The sequence below is a fragment of the Rhinatrema bivittatum genome, chromosome 6 (assembly GCF_901001135.1).
Source record: "Rhinatrema bivittatum chromosome 6, aRhiBiv1.1, whole genome shotgun sequence".
Classification (NCBI taxonomy): domain Eukaryota; kingdom Metazoa; phylum Chordata; class Amphibia; order Gymnophiona; family Rhinatrematidae; genus Rhinatrema; species Rhinatrema bivittatum.
Window position 1 is genome coordinate 205,068,100 of NC_042620.1, and position 27,790 is coordinate 205,095,889.

The window sequence follows — 27,790 nt, forward strand, 5'->3', positions numbered from 1 at the left end:
TGATGTGGGGATCGATGGCATCGATGGACAGAGGAGGAATCGATGGAGGCATGGATTCGACAGTGGTCCTGATGGCAACAGTAACCGTGGATGTCCCTTATTCCACTAGCCCTAATAAGCAGGTGGAGGATCGCAAGAGGACACTCGCAGGCTTTGTGGGGCTAACTAAGGATGAAAAGATAGGGAGAGGGAAGGCCACAATTCAGTTGGTAGGCCTGGGAAACCGTTAGAGAGGTGACAGGAACCGACTGAAAAACAGGGCATAGTACTCACCAAGCATCAATTAAATGTACACGAAGGGAGACCTATGCAGGTAAAAAGTGTTTGTGAAGTAAACCTTCAAGTGTTTCCATGAGGAAAAGTTGTGAGAATGTCTCACAGAGCTCCTGACCGCGATGCTAACTGCAACGCGGAAAAAAGAAGACTGAGGAGAGACACCTGTGGTCACAGGGATAATTGCAGGCTGAGCATGCTCAGTGTACTCAGTGTGCCAGTGTCAGTCAAAGCTTTATAGAAACTTTGACAGAAAAGTTTTCCGTGACAGGGCTCCGTCCACTGACGTCACCCATATGTGAGGACTACCATCCTGCTTGTCCTGTGAGAATGGAAGCTCTGACTGCTTAAAATTACACTTTTCCAACTTAGCATATAGAAAATGACTTCTTAGCCACTGCAATTCATCCTAAACATAGGAACGGTGTGACTGAAGATCAGATGAGAAAATTAGTAAGTCTAGATATACTGAGACATAGGTATATTGTTATGGCTGTGGGCCTGGCTAGGCTCGTGAACCCCTACAGGGACAGGCCAGGACTTCAGGACAGACACAGACAGGACTAAGGCTCTTCGGCCTATACCAACCACCTCCCCATGCAAACCTTTAGCCCTCACCGCTGCTCCTGTTTTTTTCTAATTTACTTACTTTATTGTATTAACATTAAATACTTCTGAGATAGTTTTACTTAATGTTGCCCTCTAATGATTACATCAAATTTGACTACATCTTGATCACTATTGCTAAACAGTCCCATCACCATTACCACTTGCACCAGGTTCTGTATTTCACTGAGGACTATATCTAAAATAGCTACCCCTTCTCATTGGTTCTAGGATCAGAATCTCCATGGAGCAGTCATTTATGGTATCCAGAAACTCATTGGAGAAAGAAAACCCAAAAAACCCCAAAAACAGAACAGAATAAAAAACAAGACTATGAGAAAAACAGAGACAGAGTAGAAAATCAAGTCAGATACACCAAAGTTTGTAAATTATTTTATTATCTGCTAAAAAATATTAATATTTCATCTGTGTAAAAGGCTGGGACCATGCTCAAAATCTCTAAACTGAAAGTGTCTGACAGAGAATGTACAAGTTGGATTTTATTAGCTAATTTGACTTTTTCAGGAACATATTTCATTCTTTTCTGCAGGACATAAAAGAAATAATTATGCACCTGAGGCTTTTGCATTAGGCCCCAAAATGTTTTAAGATAACAAAACTTAAAGAATGTGCTTTTAGGTAAATTTATTACAATTTTCCATGGGGCAATTCAACGGAACATCCTCCCTCCTACCAAAATAAATTGCTTGCTCACTGCCAACACTATAAGGAACAAATGTCCCACACACCAGCAATCTGGTTATCGTACCCTCTTTCCCTCTGCAAGAACAGCATCATTTTGCATTTGTGTGCCTCTTCTCTAGCTTCAATTTGATAGATTACAGTGCCCCACACATTGGGCTTACAGGACCTGCTGAACCTGCATACTGAGACAGACTGAAGCTGGTAGAGTAAGGCACACACAGGTAAAAAGTAATGTTTGTCTTCTGCTGGTAGGAGGGATGGAAGAGAGGACTGTGCAAAATTTTGTTTAAAGTGAGATGAAATAAAAAAGGCTGAGATGCACTGTTGTAAGGCATATCAAACTGCAAGCCTGGCTCACCTCCAGAATTTGCTTCCTACTTTCCCTATACCTACTTTGCAGTGTCTCTCTGGCTAAAATCTCGTTCTCAGGCTGACTTCCTACATTTCAAATTCATTCCCATCTCCTCCTAATTCACTATTGCATTCCATCCAACAAACAGCCTTGCCTGCCTCTACTATTTGTTCACTAATACTCAACTTGCTCCACCTCCCAACCCTTACATCCACTCTGCTCAATCTTCCATGACAGCATTAAATAATTAAATCTTGAGTTCTCTATCTGGCTTCCTTCACCTTCCCTAGTTCATTTTTTCCCTTTCCTTCTACCACCCATTCTTCATCATCTGACATCACAATGACATCACATCTGACATCCTTCAAACTCAAATATTTGCTCCTGTTTCTATTCCCACCCAGCTCCAGTTTCTTGTGCCCTGCACTTACCTCCTCTGTCACATCCGCAATCCATCACTTTCTACTGCAATCGTTCCTGCTGCCTTCAAACATGCTAGGATTATACCACACCTCAAAACACCTATTTTGAACCCTACCAGCTTTGCTATTGCTTCATTTCCCTCCTTCCTTTGGCATTAAGGTACTCTATATCCCTAGACTCTTTGAATGTCTGAGTGGTAGTCTTTAGAACCACTCTCTATTGAGCTCTTAAAATGGGAGTTCAAGAACCCCTCCAACTTAGACTACATGGACTGGGGAGGAGAGGAAGGTCTAGCCAGCCATGTAACAGGCAGCACCAAAGACACTAGTTTAATAGAAAATCTGCCAATGATTAAAGCAATGATAACCATCATTGCAAATACTTGTGCTGATCCAGCTGGCCCATCTCCTGATATGACTGGTACAGACATGTAGGCCCAAACTAGAGTGGACCCTGAAATATTATGTTGTCCCTGGTGAAGCAAGAACAAGTAGGGTGCCTGACACACCTATGAGATCAATGTACTCAATGTAAAATCTGATGTCTAATCAGTTGCTTGAACATTTCCATGATCAACTCCTACAACTCTGAACAGCTGAAATAATGGAATTGGCATAGGCCTTGTAATGAATTGCAAGTCAACAAAGACTATATAGAGGTATTGCTCAAAGACCATATCTTGGGAAACCAGTGCAAGCTGATCTCAGAACAGATTCAACAGGCAGTCCTCCAAAGGGTATCACACACTGAACTGGCCACACTTGGAATGGAAAACTCTGCACAGGCTCAATAGCTTTTACTTAAAAGATCTAGAAGCATATTTTATAAAGTCAAGAGATGGCAGCATGGGGATCCACTTGAGTGGCTCGTTGTTCCTGCTTGCTATCATCTAATTGTTTTCTTCTCTGTTCATTTAACATTATTACATTGGTAAGCAAGGATTGTGATTCTTCTGACATGCAGCGTTGAATATGCAGCTTGTACCTGATTCTTCCTTTTCTTCTTTGGACTAGAGGCAACTATCCAGCCACTTGCTTTGAGCCTACTTGAGGAGGCACGAGACTGTCTAGCTGCTGCCGGTTCCCGGTCTGAATCAGCCACTCATTAAACTTGTGTTCCACCAATGCCTGAAACTGTTTCCTCTGTTCCCTGGAAGAGAAACACAAGATTACTACAAGGCATAAATCCAGAATATAAATATAGGGTTGTCCATTCATAATGGTATTTCAAAATATTTTGTTTGGGCTGGAATCATATTTTGTTTTTCATACTAGGACAGTAAATGACAGGGAAAATAATTTATGCAAGATTCCAGGGTTTGTTCCTTTATTTCTCATAAAGTTGCCATACTAAATATAATATGGATATATGCAGGAGACCATTTAATATATCATAGTAAGATACCCTTGGAAGAAACCTCAATATATAATCTAGTTTATCCCCCTACTTCGAGGCAGAATACACTACCTAAAACAGTGCTTTTCACTTCCAGATCTCAAGGGCTGAAAATAGGTCAGTTTTTCTGGATATCCCTAATGAATACATTTGAGATAGATTAACATAGAAACACAGAAATGACGGCAGAAGAAGACCAAACGGCCCATCCAGTCTGCCCAGCAAGCTATGCACTCTTTTTTTTTTTTTCTTTCCCCCTCTTACTTGTTACGCTTGGCTCTTAGTACCTTTTAGTTCTATTCCCTTCCACCCCACCATTAATGTAGAGAGCAGTGTTGGAACTGCATCTAATTTAATATGTAGCTTAGTTAGGGGTAGTAACCGCTTCAATAAGCAAGCTACACCCATGCTTTTGTTTACTCGACTATGTAATTCAGTCCTTGTTGGTTGTTGTCTATATATAGATCCTCTTTTCTACATTGCCCCTGCCGTTGAAGCAGAGAGCTATGCTGGATATGCGTTGAAAGTGAAGTATCAGACTTTCTCCCCTGCCGTTGAAGCAGGGAGCTATGCTGGCTATGCTTTACCTCCATTACCTCCTTCTGTGAAGACCTCTCTCATGCATAATCATAAAGGATATTCTGAAAACCTAACTTGTTTGCGGCCCTCAAGGACTAAGTAAATACTACTCAAACACAGGTTTATTTAATTTCCTCTTGAAAACCAAAGAAAGAAATTTCATCACTCACCTTGTTCAAGTGCCTAACTATCCTTGCAGACAGAAAGTTCCCTGCTGTAAGTTAAACCCATTGGAGATGGAGAACAGTTGGTTACTATTCTCTTCATAAACCCATTTTCTGTAGTTAAATACTATCATCTTAGGTTTCTTCTTCTTAATCTGGCCAGTAAGATAGTGAGCTCTTTTTTTTTTTTTTTTTTAGAGCAGATAGCTACAAAATATCATTCAACCTGATGAAAAAGGATAAACTTCCTTTTAGTAACCCAAAAACTCAAAATATTAATCATAGAAATAATCTCCTGCTGAAATTATGGGATTCTACTATGGGTCTAAAATGTAATTTTCATCAAGGTACTTTCTGTCATATGTTCACTGGATGCTCAACGTTGCAATTCTTTTGAAAGCAACCATGGGGTTTTTTTTTGGAGATTTTAGAATGTATGGTGCCTTGGTTGGGCAAAATGCTGTATTTGCACCTTTTTGTTGGGTCTGTATGCCTTCTTAGAGGGGGTACTAAATGTGTCAGTTGCATTGCTGCTGGCAAAAAAAAAAAAGTTCTTAGTTTGTGGAATACAGATGAACTTCCTAGTTTTCACCACTGAAAAGAGCTTACACTGCAAACAGTGGGAATGGAACTTTTTAGGAAACACTCTCTTCATCATACTCCATGTCAACTGATTGCCTCCAGAGGATATTTCCAATTGTGGTCTGTGACGTGCAGATGCTTCAGATGGGTAAATTGTAACCGACTTGTGCAATTTTGGGGACTTTATTTGGAGTAATTGTGCTTGTCCTGCTAACGAATGTGGCAAGTGTGAATGAGGTGTGATTGGATGTGTTTATATGGTGGGATACAATTGGAGAACTGTTATAGTTGAAGACAGCTTTATATGAAATAAAGTACTTTGGGTCGCCATATCAAGAGTTGGTTTATTATATATTGCTTCATTTTGGTTCAATGTGATCATTAATGGAAGTCTGTATGTGACTCAAATAAACAAAGTTATTAAAAAGGAAATAACCTCCTGAAAATATTGTAAAACAAATTGTACTTAGTGAATCAGGAAGAGTTTTGTCCAGACTGATGCAGAGAACTAATATAAACAAAACTGACAATAGTAAGTAAAAATTCCCATTGTATTACATTGTCTCCACCATTATGGACAGTAGGACTATACCATAGCTGTACCTTTCAAAGGATGCACCTGCAGAATCCCACTTAATAATCTTAGTGCTCAGAAAGTGTGAAACAAATAATGTTCCTGACTTGCAGGTCAGTTCTCCTGATGCATCAGCTTTTTTCTCAAATTACATTTACTACTCTAGTCAGGTACAGTTTGACTACCACTGGCAGAATCCTTTTCATAGTCCTATAAACTTCAGAAATGCAATATCCGATTCATTGGAGATTAAAGTTGTAGATGCCACTAAATTTATTTTGTTAGATTTCTAAAATCACCTTTCAAATAAAATCTCTCCAGGTGATGAACAGCATAAATAAATCACAGCAACAAAAAAATCCCATTCCATTATTCAGCAGTTAAAAATGAAAACCATACTGGGGGAAGGAAGTGATATCATCAGTCTCTAATGGACGTCTAAGCTTTTCTCTCTGCTCCTCTTTCTGGGTTTTTTCAGCATTTTCCCTACTTACCTCCAGATTCTAAAGCGTGAAATACACGATAGAAGCCTTGAAACCATCTTGAATATGACCTGTAAGAAAAAGTAGCTGGATCTGAAACAATTTTCTTTTGATGCAAGTGGATTGAGATATGAGGCCTTGAACGACTTACCCACTGCAGCAGAAATGTGAGAAGCTAAGATGGAAGACACCATGTTTTCCAGCGAGAGCGGAATTGCAGATACTTTAACAAAAAGCACTTTGATAATTGTTTTTTTGATCTTAAGCAAGATATCCTCTCTTTAAAGGAAGAATTCTGTGCCACTATTGCTGACCTTCGAACAGACTTCCTAGACGTGGGCAAGCGGATGGAAGACGCAAAGGCCTTAGTCGAAGATCAAGGGACTAAATTATCCTCTATTACCACAGAAGTCGCTGAATTCAAGAAACAACATGAGGAAGTGGCATTAAAAATGGAAGACTTGGAGACAGGTCGTGTAGATCTAATATATGGATTCGGGGAATCCCGGAAACACCAAAATATGCTAACGCTATACAAGTGGTGCAACGGATATGTTCCACGCTTCTTTCCACAGCGGCGGAACCTGGAATGGAGAATAAACAGCCAGAGGAGGTAATAGACAGGGCTCATCTGACTCTGGGAAATGCCCCACGAAACGCCCCTAGAGATATTATTGCCTGCTTACGTAGATTCCTGATGAAAGAAGATATCATACGTTGTGCCAGGAAGTTGAGCTCGTTTTCCTGGGAAGGTCATGAACTGGTATTCTTCAATGATGTGTCTCCTGGCACATTAAAGTGAAGGAGAGAACTTCAGCCATTGATGGCTCTTCTCCCCTATCCTTGGGGACTTGCTTTTACGATCCAAGGGGTTACATCTAAAATCAAGACCCTGGATGAAGCACTTACAATTTTGGATGCAGTAGGCATCTCCACTCCTTCATCAGTGAGGCAAACAGATCAGGTGAGTATCCTGGATCCACCAAAAAGGCAGCGAACCAGAAAAGGAGATCGGTGTCGCATCTGAAACTCAGGAGGTTCAACAACTCAAAGATTCATGTCTTCTCAAATTCAGAGACTCCTTTCCACCTGATCCTGGCAGGGGATAGAAGGGGTTGAGAGGTAAAAGGACTCTGGTTCCAGAGGGACACGCAGGCTGGTTATTGGCCTGATGGAGTTTTGTTGGACCTATTACTTTGACTTTAAAAAAAAAAAATACTTATCTGAAAACAGGTTGTTTTTGAGGTGTTCTCAGGTATACAGTGGGATAAGGGCTTAAGAGGGGAGGATGGGAGGAGGTAGGGCTTGATTTGAGTATTACAGGGGAAGAGGAGGGGAAGAGGAGGGGAACAGGTGGCTCACTTCTCCCTTCAGTAGAGGACTACAGGTTTAGTAGACAGGGTTTTGAATAGGAGTTTAGTTTTATGGATTGGATGGGTATTTTAAGGTTGGGGAGATTTTGGGAGGGGCAATTTTGGGTCAAGATAGTGTGTATGTATGAGCATTGTGTGAGGGAGGCAGCATGTGAACATTATGTGAGAGAGGGAGCATGTGAGCATGTGTGTTAAGGGGCCCATGTGAATGTGTGTGTGAGAGGGAGCATACGTGCACAGGCATGTGTGTGAGAAAAGGAGCGTGTATGCCTGTGTGAGCATACGTGTGAGAGGGGGAGTGTTCACAGGCGTGTGTGTGTGTGAGAGCATCTGGCCTACTACATCTTCCAGGTTCACAGTGATTTGGTTCAGTTCATCTGAAACATCACCCTTGAAAACAGTCTGGAACTGGTATCTCCCCAACATCCTCATTAGTAAACACAGAAGCAAAGAATTAATTTAGTCTTTCTGCAATGGCCTTATCTTCCCTAAGAGCCCCTTTAACCCCTCGGTCATCTAACAGTCCAACTGACTCCCTCACAGGTTTCTTGCTTCGGATATATTTTAAAAAGTTGTTTTTTTTTAATGAGTTTTTGCCTCTACGGCCAACTTAACTTCAAATACTACCCCAACCAAATGTGTCTGATACTTCACTTTCGATGCATATCCAGCATGGCTCTGTGCTTCAACGGCATGGGAGAAGACTGATACATCACGCATTTCCAGCATAGCTCCCTGCTTCAACAGCAGGGGAGAAGAAAAACAACCAATAAGGACTGTATAACATAGTCTGGGTAAAACAAATAAGCATGGGTGTAGCTTGCTTATTGCGGCGGTTACTACCCCTACTACCCCTAACTAATCAAGCTAGATATTTCAATGGTGGGGGAGGAAGGTAAATAGAACCAAGAGCTAAGAGAAACAGATAAGTATGAGAGAAAAAATGTGTGAAGCTTGCTGGGCAGACTGGATGGGCCGTTTGGTCTTCTTCTGCCGTCATTTCTATGTTTCTATGTTTCTATAAATTCTCTCTTAATCTCCCTTATCAATGTTTTACACTTAACTTGACAATGCTTATGCTTTTTCCTTCTTCCAATTTTTGAAGGATTTCTTTTTGGCTAAAATAGCTTTTTTCACCTCACCTTTTAACCTTGCGGAAATAGTTTTGCCTTCCTTCCACTTTTCTCAATGTGTGGAATACATCTGGACTGTATTTTAAGCAATGTCCATGCCTGTTGTATACTTTTACCTTTGCAGCTGCACCTTTCAGTTTTTTTCTATTTTCCTCATTTTATCAAAGTTTCCCTTTTGAAAATTTAGTGTTAGAGCTGTAGATTTACATATTGTCCGCCTTCCACAAAGAGAACATTGCAGTATTCAAAGCAGGGAGATCATTGAGAAATTACTACTTACCTGATAATTTCCTTTTCTTTAGGACAGTCAGATGAATCCAGAACAAGTGGGTTTATGATCCCCTACCAGCAGATGGAGCAAACTGACATCAAAGTATATAACCCCTCTAGTGATATCAGCCTGCCAATATTCTCTTCAAAAGCAACTGTGGACCGACTAGCAAAAATCTTGATTAAAAACAGATAATCATTTCGATACTCAGCCAACAGACAACACTGAGCTCAGACTAGATTTAATAACGCTGATCTAGGGACTGGACTAACATTTACCAATAATTCCTGTAACCACACAAGAGGACTATAAAACAAATATTTGGCAGCCAAGGGAGGGAAGTTGGATTCATCTGACTGTCCTAAAGAATAGGAAATTGTCAGGTAACTAGTAATTTCTCATTTCTTAGCAACCAGTCAGATCAATCCAGAACAAGTGGGATGTACCCAAGCTACTCCCTTATAGGGCGGGAGGCTGTCCATGGTCCAATCAAAATTGCACGTGCAAAGGCTGCGTCTCCTGGGCCTGCACATCCAAATGATAATTCCTGGAAAAGGTGTGTAAGGAGGACCATATCGCAGCTCAGCAAATGTCGATGGGAGACAACAATCTAACTTCTGCCCATGACACTGCCTGAGCCCCAACCTGACTAGGTAACTGTTTTCCGGCATCCACATATGCAGCTGTGACTACCTCCTTAATCCAGCAAGCTATTGTAGTCCATTATGCTGGCTCTCTGTCTAGTACCACCTTGAAGGTCAAACAGACGATCCAACTTCCACAAGGGTTCACTAGCCTTGAGATATGACAATATGCCTCCTGACATCTAAGGGTCGTAACAAACAATACTCCTCTACATCTCGCTCTCCGTCTAAGGACAGCAGGGAGATGGACTGATTCAGCTGAGTCTCAGTGACCACCTTCGATAAAAAGGAGGCAACCGTACACAGCTGTACTGCCCCTGGAGTCACCTGAAGAAATGGCTCCCAGGCAAGATAGGGCCTGTAGTTCAGAAACCCTAAGTGCAGCAGAAATTGCCACCAGAAATACTGTCTTCCAAGATCAACAACCACAAGAAGAGAGTATGCAGCAGTCTAAACACAGGGCCTGCCAAGAAGTCCAATAGTAAATTAAAACTCCACAAGGGCACTGGAAACCACAAGGGAAGCCAAAGTTATTTCACGCATCTCAGAAAATGAGCCACATCAGGATGAGCCAACAAGGATCCACAGTTTACCTGACCCCTAAAATAGGAGAGCGCTGCTACCTGTACCTTCAAGGAATTGAGAACCAAGCCTTTATGCAAGCCAAACCACCATCTGCTAGAGCAGTGGTTCTCAACCAGTGTGTCGCCAAGCACCGGCTGGTGTGTCGCGTGCTCCCGGTCTCTCCCGCTGCTCTTTCTTCCCTGCTGCCGTTGCCGCCGGGCTTTCAGCACGTTCAAGCCCAGTAGGAACGGCAGCGGTGCTAGAAGCAGCTGTGGCACCCGTGGCTGGCCTTTTCTTCTTCCCGCGCCTGCCCCCCCCCCCCCCCGTGACCCGGAACAGGAAGTGATACACAGAGCGGTGCGCGGGAAGGAGAAAGAGCCGTGCCGCGTGATAAAGTAGCAGTGGTGACTGCAGCATCAGCCCCCGAGCAATTGAATCTGCTGGTGATCGAGAAAGGAGACAGCAGCATGAGCCTCCCGCGGCCGATGGGATTCTTCCTTCTTGGCCTGCGGGGGCTGGAGGAGGCTGCTGCTGCAGCTACCATTTGTGCTGGGGGGGGGGGGGGGGGAAGAAAGTGAGTGAGAGAGAGAAGCAGCCAGCCAGCCTGTGTGTAAGTGAGAGAATGTATTTGATCGAGAGCATGTGTGTGATTGAGAGAAACTGGTCAGAGAGTTGATGTGTGTGTATATGTGAGAGACAATGAAAGTGACTGCTCAAGGAGATGACTGATGTGTATGTGAGAGTGTGAGACAGTCAGGGATGTGACTGATGTGTGTGTGTGTGTGTGTGTGTGAGAGAGAGGAAAAGCATGGAAGTGAGAAATCTGGGTATGTGAGAAAGCAAGGGAGTAAGAAGCCTGGTGTTGTGGGGGTGTATGTGAAAGAAAGCATGGGAGTGAGAAGCCTGATTATGTGAAAGATAGCATGGGAGTGGGAAGCCTGTGTGTGTGTGCATGTATGAGAGAGAGACTGGTTGGTAAGGTGACGGTGTGACTGGTGTGTATGTGAATGTGAGAGAGAGAGAATGTGATTCAGGGAATGAGAAGCCTATGCACGTGGAGAGCGAGCATGGAAATGAGAGAGAGACTGGTGTGTGCGTGTGTAACAGAGAGAAAGTGATTATGGGAATGAGAAGCCTGTGCATGTGAAGAGAGTGAGCATGGGAGTGAGAACCTGGGTGTGTGTGAGACACAGCATGGGAGGGAGAAGCCTGTATATGTAAGACAGAACATGGAAGTGGGAAGCCTGTGCGTGTGTATGCATGAGAGAGATCAGGTGACTGGTGTGTGTGTGTGTGAGAGAGAGAAAGTGATTATGGGAATGAGAAGCCTGTGCATGTGAAGAGTGAGCATGGGAGTGAGAAACCTGGGTGTGTGCAAGACACAGCAAGGGAGTGAGAAGCCTGTATATCAGAAAGAGAAAATGAGAGTGGGAAGCCTGTGTGTGTGTGTGTATGCATGAGAGAGATCAGATGACTGGTGTGTGTTTGTGTGTATGTGAGAGAGAGAAGGAAAGTGATTATGGGAATGAGAAGCCTGTGCACGTGAAGAGTGAGCATGGGAGTGAGAAACCTGTGTGTGTGTGTGTGTGTGTGTGTGTGTGAGAGAGAGAGAGAGATACAGCATGGGAATGAGAAGCCTGTATATCAGAAAGAGAACATGAGAGTGGGAAGCCTGTGTGTGTGTGTATATGCATGAGAGATCAGGTGACTGGTGTGTGTTTGTGTGTGTGAGAGAAAGAGAAAAAGTGATTATGGGAATGAGAAGTCTGTGCATATGAAGAGTGAGCATGGGAGTGAGAAACCTGGGTGTGTGTGAGACAGCATGGGAGTGAGAAGCCTGTATATCTGAAAGAGAACATGGGAGTGGGAAGCCTGTGTGTGTGTATGCTTGAGAGAGATCAGGTGACTGGTGTGTGTGAGAGAAAGAAAGTGATTATGGGAATGAGAAGCCTGTACATGTGGAGAGAACAAGCATGGGAGTGAGAGACTGGTGAGTGTGTGTGAGAAAGAGAAAGTGATTATGAGAGTGAGAAGCCCGTATATGTAAGTGGTACACGGGAATGGGAAGCCTGTGTGTGTGTGTGTGTGTGTATGGCATGAGAGAAACTGTTCAGGAAGGTGACTGGTGTGTTTGTCAAAGACTGTTTGGGAGATGATTGCTGTATGAGAGACAGAAACTGGTCATGGGGGCATGACTGATATGGTGTGTGTGTGTGAGAGACATGGGCCCTAAGGAAGAGGACCATGAGTATAGAGCTTAGCCACTACTGCTGCTTCTGGTGTGTGCTACAGCCTGCATGGAAGAGGAGTAGGAGAGCTGCTGGAGGGGGTAAGTAAAGGTGGTTTTTTAAGTTTATTTTTCTTGATTGACTGCCATTTTAATTATTAATATTATGTGATGTGTCTGCTTTTTTTGAAATATTTTATTGGTGTTTGGAGAATTTTTAATAGCTTTTATGAGTTTTTAATTGTTGGATGTTATTCTGTTCATAGATGTTTTGAAACATTTATTCTGCTTATTAGTATAGTTTTACAATTATTTCTGTGTGGGGATCTATAGCTTCTTGCTAGTTCTGTTTTCCTAATAAGAGGTGTATTGGTTTTTAGGACCTGATTTAATATTTGTAGTGTTGCCTTTTCATAGATAGGGTTGCTCCTGTTTGAGTGTATTCCATAATACAGGTGTAACTGTGTGCGGATTAGTTTATGTGCATTACTACAGATCCTGGGAGTATGTTAGGTCGGTTCTGTGTCTGTTACCGAGATATTTTACTAGCATGTAAGCGTTTGTATCAGTCTTATTTGTTGTGTTTTCTCAAGAGGACATGCATTGGTGGTAAACTGCTGTCTTTTCATAAGTAGGGCTATTGAGCCTGGAAGTAGAAGGAGTTTGAGTTGCTGTTACTGAGATGACACCAGAGCCAGAATATCTTTTTTGTAGGGTGAGTTGTATGGGGAATGTCATAATTCTGCTTTACATCCATTATTGTGGGTCAGGGGGGTTCCCGTGGATGCAAACTGTACTTTTACATCTAGCCCTGTGACGATCATGGGTCAGTGTGCCACGCATGTGAGAACCATCTGTCAGGTGTGTCCTGACAGGAAAAAGGTTGAGAACCACTGTGCTAGAGACTGAAAATTCTGGCAGGCTGATGTCACTAGAGGGGGTGATATATTCTGTGACATCAGTTTGCTCCAACTCCATCTGCTGGTAGAGCAGCATAAACCCACTTGTCCTGGATTCATCTGACTGGACACTAAGAAACAATGATTTATACCCATTCTCATGTTAGGTGTTTTAAAATAAGGACATGGCTGCTAAGTATTGCCCTAATACTTTAAAAAAGGCAATGTTCCAAGCAAAAACTTACTGATTCCTTTCAGCCACCAGCAAGGTGATCCTCTCCTCTCAGTGCTCCCACTGGATTAGGATAGGCGGTGGGAGGAGTTGTTGGGAGTTTGATTGAGGGGGTTGGAGGTAGGATGGATGAGAGTTGAGAGGTGGGGTTGTGGAAGATTAGGGTTGGAGGAAAGAAGGATGAGGTTGGAAGAAGAAAGAGGGAGAAAGTTGGTGGGCTTTTAGTGGGTGAATTGTTAATTTTTTTATTTGTATTTATATATATGAACCTATTTTGTGCATTTGGCAGATGTGTAATTATAACATGCTTAAGGCAAGAAATCAAAGTTTAACCAAATAAATAGAGATTTTTATTTTAGCCAATAAAATTGAAAGTGTTCACTAGTCATCCAGAAATTGGAAATGTTTTTCTTTATTATTCTTAGGTTCAGTGCATAACAGAAGCAAACAATAACTTATTTCTGGGAGGACAAGCTGGATGCAAGAGAGGTGATGTCAGAGATAGCCTTGGTCAAAAGCTTGATTTCATAGCTTTCAGAAGCTCTTCTGAACATGTGTGGACTTGTCCCACATTGCAGTTCTTACACTGGGACTCTTTCAATACCATTTTTCCTGTAGAGCCAGGTGGTCACAGATTGCAAAGGTAAGATTTTTCCTCACTTCATGCTTCCCTCCAGTCGTGTCTTTTTTGCATTGGGCCTTCTAGTTCAACCTGCTTTTCTATCCCCATAACTTCCCTAGTTAAAGATTTTGCCCTTGTTTAAGTTTTCTTACTTTTTTCAACAACTACATCAACACTGATACTGATGTACTGAAGCAGATTTGATCAGGCCTTTCATTTTTTTTAATTGACTTGCTTGATTTTGCATCAGCTCTTTTCGCCTAATATCCACTAAACAGAAGATGATTAGTGGCTTCTCAGAGCACCCTGGTGTGGCCATATCATATCTGCTGCAGATGTGTTAAGTGCCTAGGGTATAACTATGTCTCAGGATATTCTACATAGAGGAAGAGGACATCGAGAGGCCATCAAACCCTAGCAGAGGTCATGGAAAATCTCTTTGGATTGCATATGTCAAAGCCACCTGCATCAGCATTGGAAACCTTAAAATCAAACAGCTGAGGAGTTGCATGGGTGGTGCATAGACATCAAGGAAGCACCGAGCTTCATCAAGCAATGAGCAACAACAGAGGGCGAGAGGACACAGCATCCTCTAGTTCCTGTCACCCAATGAAAGTGAAGGATTCTACCTCATTGGTGAGGGACACCAAAGTGGAGCATCAAGCAAGGCAACAAAGTACTGACATTGGTGCCAGTCTATGCACGGTAACAAAAGCAAGGAGATAATGGCATCAGCCATACATCTTCCCATTCATTCCTGCAGACCAGGTCTCTCACCTTTGAGAAAGTCTGGAGGATTGTGACAGCCTACAAGGGTCCAAAAGTCACAGCCTGTGATACACCTCAAGTAATTTTCAGGAAGATGAGACCTCTCCTCCTACCACCCACTCTCTGTTGGCATTAACCATTTTTGAGGAGGAACCAAACAGAAAGATCCAGGCAGCCTTGGAGCAGAAATTGGTTCAAATTAGTACACCAGCATCAACAGTGATGCAGATTGATGACCAGTTTATCCTGGAGGCTCTCAGTGCACTCGTGGTTATGGCACTGATACCAGTAACCGGCGAGACATTGGTATCAAAGTTATCTGCAGTGTTGTCCATTTCCAGTGTATCAGGAGGGAAAGCCTCCAACACAGAGCTGCATCTGCGCATAGCCGAATCCATGCACCAAAGGGGCACACTCCTTCTGCTGGATGGAGAAGAAAAGGAAGAAAAATGATTAACATCTTCTCCAGTGCCAGGGAATGTTCGGGGTCCTACAGACAATCACATCCAGAAAATTGGTGAATTGCCATTAGTGGACATGAGTTTTAAAACTTCCTCCTTGGGAGTTTCTCTAAGGCTAGGGGACATTCAGCCACCCCCACAGCCAACAGGCTAGCCCCTTACTAGGGGGAATACTACAATTTAATCCCGATCAGAAAGGAGCAATCTCCCCTAATCTTAGAGTTGATCTGGGTATGTCTTCATTTGTGGTTGGCTCTTTGGAAAAAGCTTCAGGGCCTGTTGGCACTCTTCAAATAAATCTCCTGGGGTACCACTATCAACAATTATATCCAACTTTAGTGGCACTGATAATTATATCCAGGAACCCAACAATGTCACATTAAAAGATCTTTGGAAGATTGTTGCCAAGCTCAACAAAACTTACCCATACTGTCCTCCCAGCATTGTAATTTTTCTTCTGAATCAAGATCTAAATTTGAGGAACGGGATACTTGCTTAAATGGCTTAGAAAGTTCAATATCTTCATTTATCTACTGCTAAAATCTTTACAGAATGTTGGGACATCCTCTATAAAAGATAGTTTGTTCACAACTGTTTGGAAGTGTTGGAAAATTACTTTAGATCAAGAAACTTGTGTTTTCTTAATTTTCCCAAATACAAGATTACTGTTACCTACAGAAATGTTTGGAAAATATCTCAGTGAGGTTTTATCTATATAAGAAGATAAAATACCTGTTGTTTTTAAGATCTATTTTCTTCCTAGACAAAGTGTAGTGAATATAGAAGATAGAACATCTGGTGCCTCTTTGCAGGTGAGTCCAGGTATGTCTACTTTCTTAGAAGTTTCAATGGATATAATATCTACAAGGACAAATTTAATGATTTCCTTTAGTTTTAAAAGGATAGCAATTTTGTTTTCCCAAAAGTATTTTGAAAATAAGATTTTTCCTTTTGTGGTCATAAAATACAAATATGTGATGTCTCTCATGTGGCTCAAGTTAGAAGAAAGCAATTTCTTTCACTGAAGCAAAAGGTGTTGGCTTTAGGAGCCACCATTTTCTATTTCTTTTCAGAATAATACATTTGTATTTTATGCTTCCATTTATCTCTAAGAAGAGCCGGGAACCATATTAAAAAAGGTTGTACCTATCAATATTGTGGAAGCTGATTTAGAATGAAATACTGCTCCTCTAGTTCTCAACTCTTTTTTTTTTTTCTTGTGATTTATTGAAATGTTCCCCTCTTTAAATGTGGACTAGATTAATATTTTCTGTTTAACAATTAAGACTTATTAGTTGTTTTTGATATGTGTGTGATTTTTAAAATGATCATTGAAAAAACTGCATTACTTTTGCTTTTAAATATTATATAATTGGATATGTAATAAGGAGTACATTTTAAAAAATGTGAGTAACAAATTTTTTAGTCTTGATGATCTTTTCTTCTCTGAATTTGTGAAGCAAATGTCTAAGGATATTCCATTTGATTTAAAGAAGGATGCTGAGCTCAGATAACCCTCCAATTTCTTAATCCCCCAAAAAAAGACTGTGGCAGTGCCCGTCCACAATATCTTTAGCAAAGCACAGATGAGCATGTAAGACCACCCTCTCTCTATACCTCCAATGAAATGGAAGACAGATGATATTTATCGTGACCAAAAGGCTCCTGGATTCGACAAACAGCAGCTACCATACAAGTCTGTAACAGTTGAATATAATCTCAAGTCCAAGACCAACTTCTACATAACCCCTAGGAGAAAAGTCTCATACTCTTGACACTCTTGGGAGAAAGTGTTACCAGAATACTATGCTGATATCCTGCATAGCATTCTACCAATTCTTTATGGGTCAACACTTGTTCAATATTCTGAAAAAAAAGTCAGGCCCTCTAAGATTATCTTCCTTCAAAGGCATCTGATCTGAAAGTACTAGTGGACAAGGGTCAAGAGTGTATAAAATACTTGGTCTACTCAACCTTTATATGTTTTCGAAATGGCATCAGGAGCTTCTGCCATAGGAATAAATTCTCATGGGCCCTAAGGGTATAAGCTACAGAACTTACATAGCAACATAGTTGATGACGGAGATAAAGACCAAAATGGTTGATCCAGTCTGCCCAGCAAGTATTTATTTTTTAATTTTTTTTTTTTTTAGTTTTAGGATAGTAGCAGCTGCTATTCTGTACAGGCCACCCCCAAGCATTCTGTTAAGGGTAATAGCAACAGTGACACCATGAAGGCCATACCCAAGCCTTCTGTTAAAGGTAGTAGCAACTGTCACTTTCTACAGGCTACCTCCAAACCTTCTGTGAAGGGTAGTAGCAACTAGGGATGTGCATTCATTTAAAACAAATGGCATATCTGAAATGAAAAGACCTCATTTGTTTCATTCATGGGCCCTTCCCACGAATGAAACATATCTCATTCGTTTAGCTTCCTCAGACTGACTTATTAAAAGTCTATGGAGCCTTTAAACTCAAAGCAGATGTGAGAGGTCATGTAGGAGTCTCCATAGCAACCAGCCCTTGCCTGTGACTCATGTGTAATCTCACAGAATTGCGAGGATATATCAGCAAGGAACCAGAATGCCAATGTATCAAAGTGAAGCATTTCTCCGATTCAGCCAATCGTTGCTCTATGGACCCATTGACACAGATCCTAAGTTCTGAGCATGTGCAAACTTAGGTGCAATTGCTCTTTAGAATCTTCTGAAGACATTGTGCTTTGTTGAGCTCTCTGATAGAAAATTACTGTTGGACATACTATTTTAAAACTAGAAACATTTCAAATTTTCACTCCCAGTGAGAAATTAAGACTTGTGTTTTCACAGCCTTCTTCCTCCCTTTGAGGGGGAAGCAGGTTGAAAGTGAAAGGGGACTAGTTGCAGTAAACTAGCTGTGCCACAATGCCCAAGACAGAGTGTTTTTCCTCTGTCTGGGTCTGTACTGCACCATAGTACAACTCTACAAAGCATGCAAGTGGCTACTTTGTGGATCCTGTGGCTGTCAGTACAGTACTTGTGCACACACAGCAGTATCTTTCATCTATGCTGTGTCCACTAGGGTGAATTGTTTCTGTGAATAGTTCACCCTTAGACACAGTCATTCACTTCATTCAAACTAATACAGATTAAAACATCCCCATCATTAAAATACCAGTAGGCATTGCATCTGATAAACAAAATACCATTGTGTAAAAGAAAGGCAGAGGCTGAGGGTAGCTTTTAGGTAGCAGAAGAGTCCCTAAAACAGTGAGTTTTCCGCCTAAAATAGAGAGGGATTTTTTTCAAATAAAAAATGGCAGAAGAGACAGGCAGTTCCATCAAGAAGAAACTGAAATATGGAGAGGATAGGCCACTACTACCTGTTTCTCTCTATATTGTTTTGGAGGAGAGGGAAAAGGCATGCAGTAGCAGAGTACTACCAGTGCCATTGGAGGTAGGAGAGCAAGTACTAAAAGTACTAGCATCACAATCTTTAGTTAGAACTGAAGAAGCAGTCAAAACAATATTGACAGAAGCCTCATCAGTATGTAAGCTAAACCTCATTTTAAAGGATTCCCAGAAGAGGAGATGGGACAGTTGTTAGCTGAAGTCACTAGTTTTGAAGGATTACTTAGCAGTGTCTTAGCCTCTACTTCAGTGATGGAGGAGAGAGATGGGCAGGAGTTAATGTTGGTGAGGAAGAACAGGAGACAGTGGAGGAACAGAGGGTGAGCGATGCCCCTGTCACTGTTTCTCATGGTCTACCCACTTCCCCCTCTACTTCAGTACCACCATCATCCATTCCCAAGGATGCAGACAGAGGCAAAAGATCATGAAAGAAATTTGTAATCTGGAGGCACTTCCAAGTGAGGAAGGAACTGCAATTGGCTCAGTGTAATTATTGTAACAGGACATCAGCTGAGGGAAGCAAGTGGGCCATTTAACGAATCACCTGCAGAAGCAGCATCCACTTCAATAGTTAGCAGGGGTTGGTAGTAGTAGTAGCAGTAGTCAAGGGACTGCTTTCTTCCATCCGGAAGACACTGTTTAAAAAGGTGATAAGTGTTCCTCAAACTGTTCCCATACCCTTGGCTCCTTCCAATAGTCAGGTGGCAGGCCAGAAGACCCCCCACTATACGTCATAAGCGACAGTCCACAATAGATGAAATGTTGTGGTGTTCAATAGCATTATCCCAGGGAAAGAGGCAAGCAGCATCTAAAGTGGTGACAAGGAGTATTGGTGAAATGATTGCACTAGATGATCAGCTTTGGCAGGAAGTGGAGAATGTGGGTTTCAAGCATTTTCTGCAGGTGTTAGCGCAAAACTACAAAATAAAATTAGGTCTTACCTTCGATAATTTTTGTTCCTGTAGTACCAAGGATCAGTCCAGACTCCTGGGTTATGCCTCCGCACCAGCAGGTGGAAACAGAGCAAAACTTGACAGGCTCTGCCATATATACTGGGATGCCACCCACAGCCTGTCAGTATTACACAATGTCAAAGCAGGACAATTCCCCCATATAAACTATGTACATGAAGTTCAACCGGGGAACTTATGGGTCACGGCCCCCAACAAAAACCTGACCCAGACAAACAAAGGGAACAGATTCAAAAATCTTGCCAAAGAACAATCAAACATGCCGAGAAAAACAAAAACAGCGGACTCTCCGAACTTACTGCAGCACAGGGTGGGACTCTGGACTGCTCCTTGGTACTACAGGAACGAAAATTATCAAAGGTAAGACTTAATTTTCTTTTCCCTGTACGTACCGGATCAGTCCAGACTCCTGGGATGTACCAGAGCTCACTTCTTGGGGTGGACAATGGAGAGGCCCGCTCTCAATATGCCTGTTCCGAAATTACCCTCCCTGGAACCCTGTACATCCAGACGATGACGACGCGTGAACGTGTGCAACGATTTCCAGGTTGCTGCCCTGCAGATCTCTAACTATCTATTCTGAATTTCCCAAACCTTCTCTTTCTTTCTTTCTTTTTTTTAAACCAGGCTGTGAGCTATGCACCCATACCACCTGCTGGAAACAGAGAAATACTGACAGGCTGTGGGTGGCACCCCAGTATATATATACCCCTATTCAACGCACAGTCTCTTACCAAAAAAATGGACATCCTCAGTGACTATCTCATAGAAGTTAACCCAGATATGTGCTATCACAGAGACATGGCTAAAACACACAGATACTGTACTCACAAATCAGCTTCCCATGCAATCCTACGACCTATTCTCTGTCCCCAGGCCCAAAAAAAGAGGTGGAGGACTCCTCCTTGCAGCAAAAAAAGGTCTAAGTATAACTTTACAACTTACGAACACCTCCACCAAAATAGAATTCTCCCTCTTTAAATCAGAACAAATCCAACTAGCATTAGTTTACGCCCCACCAGGAACCTTAGAATTGGATCCCTCACCGCTGATCGAACTTATAGCCAAACATATAAACACAGACAAACCTGCAATAATCCTCGGAGACTTTAATTTACATGTAGATGCTACTACACAATCCATCAACTGCCAAACAGTCCTCTCCTCACTCAACCATTTGGACTTTACGCAAATCATCAACAGTCCTACCCACAAGGCAGGCCATACTTTGGACCTTATTTTCATTAACGAACCCTTTACCATTCACACCAACCCCACTTGTTCTCCAGTTCCCTGGTCTGACCACAGAGTCATCCGCACAACCCTTAAGATCAACAACCCACCACCTCAAGTCGCTACCAAATCCACCATCCACTTCAGGAAACCATGCTCTCCAGACACACTCAGCGAAAAGATGTCCGAAGCACTAAACCAACTAGACCTTACAGACGCAATAACTGCAACCACCTCATGGATCACTATCAACAATAAAATCGCAGATCAAATCTGCCCAACTTCAACCAAAACCATACAACCCACATTAGACAATAGAAAACCCTGGTTTACCCCAGAACTTAAATCACTAAAGCAATCGCTAAGAAAAAATGAACAAAGCTGGAGAAAAAACCCAACCACTTCGACACATGCCATCTACAAATCCCTCCTCAACACTTACAGGAATACTATCCTTAGAACAAAGAGAGAATTCTATGCAAAAAAAATACACAACTTCATTTTCGACTCAAAGGCTCTTTTCTCATATGTCTCCTCTCTAACCAAACCATCTCCTCCCACCATCCCAGACCACCAAGCTCTCAACAAAGCAAACGAACTCGCCGACTACTTTAAGACAAAAATCACCAACCTTACACATTCAATCACAACCAACAGCTCCACCCAAACATACCACCTAACAGCCCTGCCGCAACAAAACACATGCCTGGACTCATTCGAGCTCACTTCTTCACTGGAGATAGAAAATACACTCAAGAAACTCAAACCATCCTCCCATCCATCAGACCCATTACCAACTAATCTCCTCATAGCCATACCAAACACCATCTCAAAACCAATTGCAGAAATTATTAACTCATCCCTTTCTCAAGGTCTAGTTCCCAACCAGTTAAAATTGGCAATCCTCAAACCACTACTAAAAAAACCAAACGCCTCTCCATCGGACCCAGCTAACTTTCGACCTATCGCTAACTTACCACTCATTGCCAAACTGATGGAGAAAATTGTCATCAAGCAACTGTCAGAATACCTGGAAGATCATAATATACTATCCCCGGCTCAATATGGTTTCCGAAAACGCCTAAACACCGAATCTCTATTACTATCTCTCACTGACACCATCCTCATTAACCTGGAGAAAAAACAATCGTACCTGCTTGTTCTTCTTGATCTTTCTGCTGCGTTTGACACGGTAAAACACACGATACTTATAGACCAACTTGCCAATATAGGGATCAAAGGCACAGCTCTAAGATGGTTCCAGTCCTTCTTAAGCAACAGATTCTACAAAGTTAGAATAAACAACAAAGAATCGCATCCAGTCCTCACAGATCTAGGAGTCCCACAAGGTTCCTCACTTTCACCCACCCTCTTCAATATCTACCTCCTCCCTCTCTGCCACCTACTCTCAAACCTCAAGCTTACACACTACCTCTATGCAGACGACATACAAATCCTTCTCCCGATCTCAGAATCCCTTGAAAAAACCATCACATACTGGAACGAATGCCTACAGCCGATTAAAAACATTCTCTCAAACCTCAACCTAATATTGAATGACAATAAAACCGAAATGCTCATTGTCTCCCAGGATCCCCTTACAATCTCATCAAACCTCTCTCATAACTCAAATAGCAAGTTCTCACCCGACGTCAGAGACCTTGGAGCCTGGCTAGACAACCATCTAAACCTAAAAAAGTTCGTAAACACTACCACTAAGGACTGCTTTTACAAACTGCAAGTCCTTAAAAAACTTAAACCCCTCCTCTACTTCTCGGACTTCAGGCTCGTACTGCAATCCATCATACTATCAAAGCTCGACTATTGCAACTCCCTTCTGCTAGGTCTACCCTTCAACACCATCAAACCATTACAGATGGTACAGAATTCCGCTGCTAGAATCCTCACAAGTTCTAACAAAAAAGACCATATCACCCCAATCCTTCGTAACTTACATTGGCTTCCCATCAAATATAGGATACTCTATAAGATACTCACAATAGTACACAAAGCAATATACAATCTGGCTCCTATCATGCTAAGCACTCAACTTCAACCGCATACATCTTCCAGACCAATTAGAAGCGCATACAAAGGAACACTGCATGTCCCACAAGTAAAATCAGCATTGAGCAAACGAGCATTATCTTCAGCTGGACCCCACCAGTGGAACGCTCTCCCCCCAGATCTAAGACTAGAACCCAGTCATCAAGAGTTCAAAAAAAGACTGAAGACCTGGCTTTTCCAACAAGCCTTCCCAGATTCTCAATGATACTTAGACAAGAGGACTTCCTAAATAATAGTATCCCTAAATTATCGACATCTCACCAATTCCTACTATCAGGACTCCACAACTGCTCAATCAATTTTTGAATCCATAAGTTCACTATATTACTCTTATTGTATCTATATGGTAGATTTGACAGGTCATCTCTACTACGTTAAATAGTTAAATTGTATGTACATATTATATTATATTATATTATATTTATTATTACTATGTTAAATTGACATCCGGTTTTATTGTTCCTTATGTTCTACAGTTCTATGTAAAGCCCCCATCCGCTGTTGGGCAGTTCATCGTTTTATGTAAACCGGAGTGATTTGTAATTCCCACAAGAACTTCGGTATATAAAAATTAAAAATAAATAAATAAATATGGCAGAGCCTGTCCAGTTTTGCTCTTTTCCACCTGCTGGTGCGGAGGCATAACCCAGGAGTCTGGACTGATCTGGTACGTACAGGGAAAGTGACCTCCAGGACCAAACGATTGCCAGCGAGGCTAAAAAGTGAGGTGAAAGAGGCTATTTTAGCCAAAAAATATTAATTCAAAAATTGGAAGAAGAGGGAAAAGGCACGCAGTAGCAGAAGAAAATAGGATAAAGCATAGGCAAGTTAAATGTAAGACATTGATAAGACAGGCTAAGAGAGAATTTGAAAAAAAGTTGGCTGTAGAGGCAAAAACTCACAATAAAAATTATCCAAAGCAGAAAGCCTACGAGGGAATCAGTTGGACCATTAGATGATCAAGGGGTTAAAGGGCACTTAGGGAAAATAAGGCCATCATGGAAAGATTAAACAATTTCTTTGCTTTGGTGTTTATTGAAGAGGATGTTGGGGAGATATCAGTTCCAGACTGTTTTCAAGGGTGATGTTTCAGATGAACTGAACCAAATCACGGTAAACCTGGAAGATGTGGTAGGCCAGACTGACAAACTGAAGAGTAGTAAATCACCTGGACCAGATGGGATACATCCCAGGGTTCTGAAAGAACTAAAAATGAAATTTCAGACGTATTTCAATTAATTTGTAACCTATCATTAAAATCATCCATTGCACCTGAAAGACGGCCAATGTAACCTCGATATTTAAAAAGGGTTCCAGGGGTTATCCAAGAAGCTATAGACCGGTGAGCTTGACTTCAGTGCTGGGAAAAATCATGGAAACTGTTATAAGGAATAAAATCACAAAACATTTAGATAGACATGGTTTAATAGGACACAGCCAGCATGGATTTACCCAAGGGAAGTCTTGCTTCACAAATCTCCTACATTATTTTGAAGGGGTGAATAAACATGTGGGCAAAGGTGAACCAGTAGATGTGATGTATTTGGATTTTCAGGCATTCGACAATGAGAAGCTTCTAAGAAAACTAAAAAGTCATGGGATAGAAGGTGATATCCTTTTGTGCATTGCAAGCTGGTTAAAAGACAGGAAACAGAGAGTAGGACTAAATGGTCAGTTTTCACAGTGGAAAAAGGTAAACAGTGGAGTGCCTCAGGGATCTATACTTGAACAGATGCTTTTTAATATATTTATAAATGATCTGGAAAGGGGTATGACAAGTGAGGTAATCAAATTTGCGGATGACAAAAAATTATGCAGAGTAGTTAAATCTCAAGCGGATTGTGATAAATTGCAGGAGGATCTTGCGAGACTGGAAGGTTGAGCTTCCAAATGGCAGATGAAATTTAACGTGGACAAGTGCAAATTGATGCATATAGGGAAAAAATGTTACACAATATTAGGTTCCATCTTAGGAGTTATCACCCAGGAAAGAGATCTAGGCGTCAGTGGATAATACATTGAAATCATCAGTTCAGTATGCTATGGTGATCAAAAAAAGCAAACAATGTTAGGAATTATTAGGAATAAAATAATGGATGTCATAATGCCTCTGTATCGCTCCATGGTGAGACCGTATCTCGAATACTGTGTGCAATTCTGGTCGCCGCACCTAAAAAAAAAAAAAAAAAGTTGCACTGGAGAAAGTTCAGAGAAAGGCAAACAAAATAATAAGGGGCATAATTCATATTGCGAATTCTAGATTTACATGTTGCAACTGCGGACGGACGCTCGAGAGTGTGAGCCCCTGTGTTGCGGAGTGCCCTGCACAACCCAGGAGCTGGCCGCGATTCAAGCCACTGGCAGGCGAACGCATCTGGGCACAGGCTGACTGAAACTGGGAATACTTATATCTTGGAACTAGGAACACACTTGGCTTGAAACAGGAACACTTGGATGTCCAGCACACAACAGGTAGGGAGGCCCAGCAATGCAATGCTGGTCTCTGGGGTAGCTCTCCAGCCATTCCCTATCAGTCTTGCTGCTTGGGAATGGCTTGAAAGGCAGGATAGATGGCGAGGACTGAAGATGACTCTGGAGATGTGGACATGAAGGAGGCCCTGAAGACTTGGAACATGATGAAGTTCTGAGAGAGCCCTGCCCGCCACACACCCTACACAGCCCGTTGGCTGGCCACAGACCACGCCGATAGCAGCGCAAACTCTGGACTTGGAATTTAACGAGGACTTGGCCTCAGGACTTAGAACAAGAAGGCTCTGAAGAATTGTGGCACTGCTGCGTGCTGTACACAACCCGTGGGCTGGTCGCGGACCACAATAGCGGTGCAGGCACTGGATTCAGGAACAAGGCAAAAGCTGGAACAAGAACGCCGAAGACCAGAACAGGACTCAGACTCAGGAACTCGGACTCAGGAACCAGCAAAGAAGACTCTGGGCAGGGCGAGGACTTGGAATCAGGAACACGTGTAATGCAGGAATGATGACGCTGAAGACAGGAACCAGGAACCAACGAGAGACCAGGAACATGGAACAGGCAGATCTTTACAAAAGCAATGAGGAATTGACTGAACAGACCTTTTATAGGGCTGCCAGGAGATGACATTGAGAGGTGCTGTGGCGTTTCCTGCCGCTGGCCCTTTAAATGCGAAGCTGTGGCGCGCACGCCTAGGGAGAAAGCTGGCAGGCGAGAGGCCGCACAGGAAGCAGTTAGCAGTGCTGGAGATAATACAGGCTGCAGGAAGATGCAGCAGTGCTGGCGGCATCTCAGCAGAGCAGAAGCGGCTCTCCGGCCGCGTAGAAAGGCAAGGAAATATCCAGCTGGCATCTGCAGCCAGCACAGGAGACAGGAGCAGTGGCACAAGGCTGTGCCTAGAGGTGAGTGAGCAGTTCGCAGGGCCCTCCCACAAACAGAATCACAACATTACAGCTTCCTTTCCATTGGAAAAATTTGATTTTTACGCATGAATTCCTTTCAGGTTTTTGAAGGTCTGTATCATATCTTCTCTCTCTCTTCAAGGGTATACATATTAAGGTCATATAGTCATCTCATATAGTAAGGCTTTTCATACAGACCCCAATAACGTTTTGATCACCTTTCTCAGGACCACTTCCATTCTGTCCTTATCCTTTTTGAGATGAGGTCTCCAGAACTGATAACAGTACTCCAGGTGAGGCTTCTTCAAATATCTGTACAGTGGTATTATCACCTCCTTTTTCCTGCTGGTTATGCCTCTCTCTCTCTATTCAGCCCAACATCCCTCTAGCCTTAGGCACTGCCTTGTCACATCGCTTCTCCACCTTCAGATCAGACACATTATCACCCCTGAGATGTCTCTCCCAGTCTGTGCATGTCTGTCTTTCGCCCCCTCCCCCAATACATATGGCTCCTTCAAATTGCCATGCCCCAAATGTATGACTCTGTCCTTGTTGGCAATGAATCCCACCTGACAAACCTTTGACCTCTTGAGCTTTCCGAGATCACTTCTCCTCTCTACTCCTTCAGGTGTCCATTCTGTTGCAGATCTTAGTGTCATCTGCAACAAAAAACATTTTTTTCCTTCTAATCCCTCTGCAATACCATTCACAAAGATATTAAATAGAACTAGTCCCAGAACAGATCACTGAGGAACTCCAAATATCACTTTTCTTTCTTCAGAATAGGTTCCATTTACAACTACTCACTGATATTTGTCAGACAGCCAATTTGTAATCCATTGGGACCCACTCATAGGTTTCTCATTTTATTTATGAGCCTTCTATTTCAGACTTATCAAAAGCCTTGCTGAAATCCAAGTAAACCACATGCATTGCCCTTCCTTGATCCAATTTTCTGGTTACCCAATCAAAAAAAATTAATCTGATTTGTTTGACAGAACTTTCCTCTGGTAAAACCATATTGTCTCAAAAACACGGACTTTGTTGAAATGGGAAAGTACCTGGAGGAAGAACTAGAAGGCTGGGAGAAAAACGAGAGATGTGGAACAACAGTGGGCCAAACTAAAAGGAGCAATTACCGAAGTGACTAATATATATGCTAAAAAAATAAAGAAAAGGATGAAACCTATCTGGTTCACAAAGGAGGTAGCTAATAAAAGATAAAAGAACAGCGTTTAAGAAATATAAAGAATCCCAAAGGGAGGATCACAAGGAAGAATATTTGGTGGAACTGAAGGAGACGAAGAAAGTAATCAAGAAAGCAAAAAGTCAAGCGGAAGAAAGGATTGCCAAAGAGGTAAAGCGAGGTGACAAAACATTTTTCAAATACATCAGTGAAAGGAGAAAAG

General features: G+C 42.2%; 1 protein-coding gene across 9 annotated transcripts in view; it reads right to left on the reverse strand.

Moving 5' to 3' along the window:
* Positions 1-1,259: 1,259 nt before the first annotated feature.
* TBCCD1 (TBCC domain containing 1) overlaps positions 1,260-27,790 on the reverse strand; it is a 124,833-nt gene continuing 98,302 nt past the window's right edge. For 7 of the 9 annotated variants that reach the window (XM_029606462.1, XM_029606460.1, XM_029606458.1 and 4 more), the window contains one exon: positions 3,379-3,508. In XM_029606462.1, coding sequence (XP_029462322.1) covers positions 3,379-3,508 — 130 coding nt within the window. Of the gene's footprint in view, positions 3,509-26,968; positions 27,041-27,790 lie in introns of those variants that run through there. The other 2 variants (XM_029606466.1, XM_029606467.1) reach the window with 2 other exon arrangements.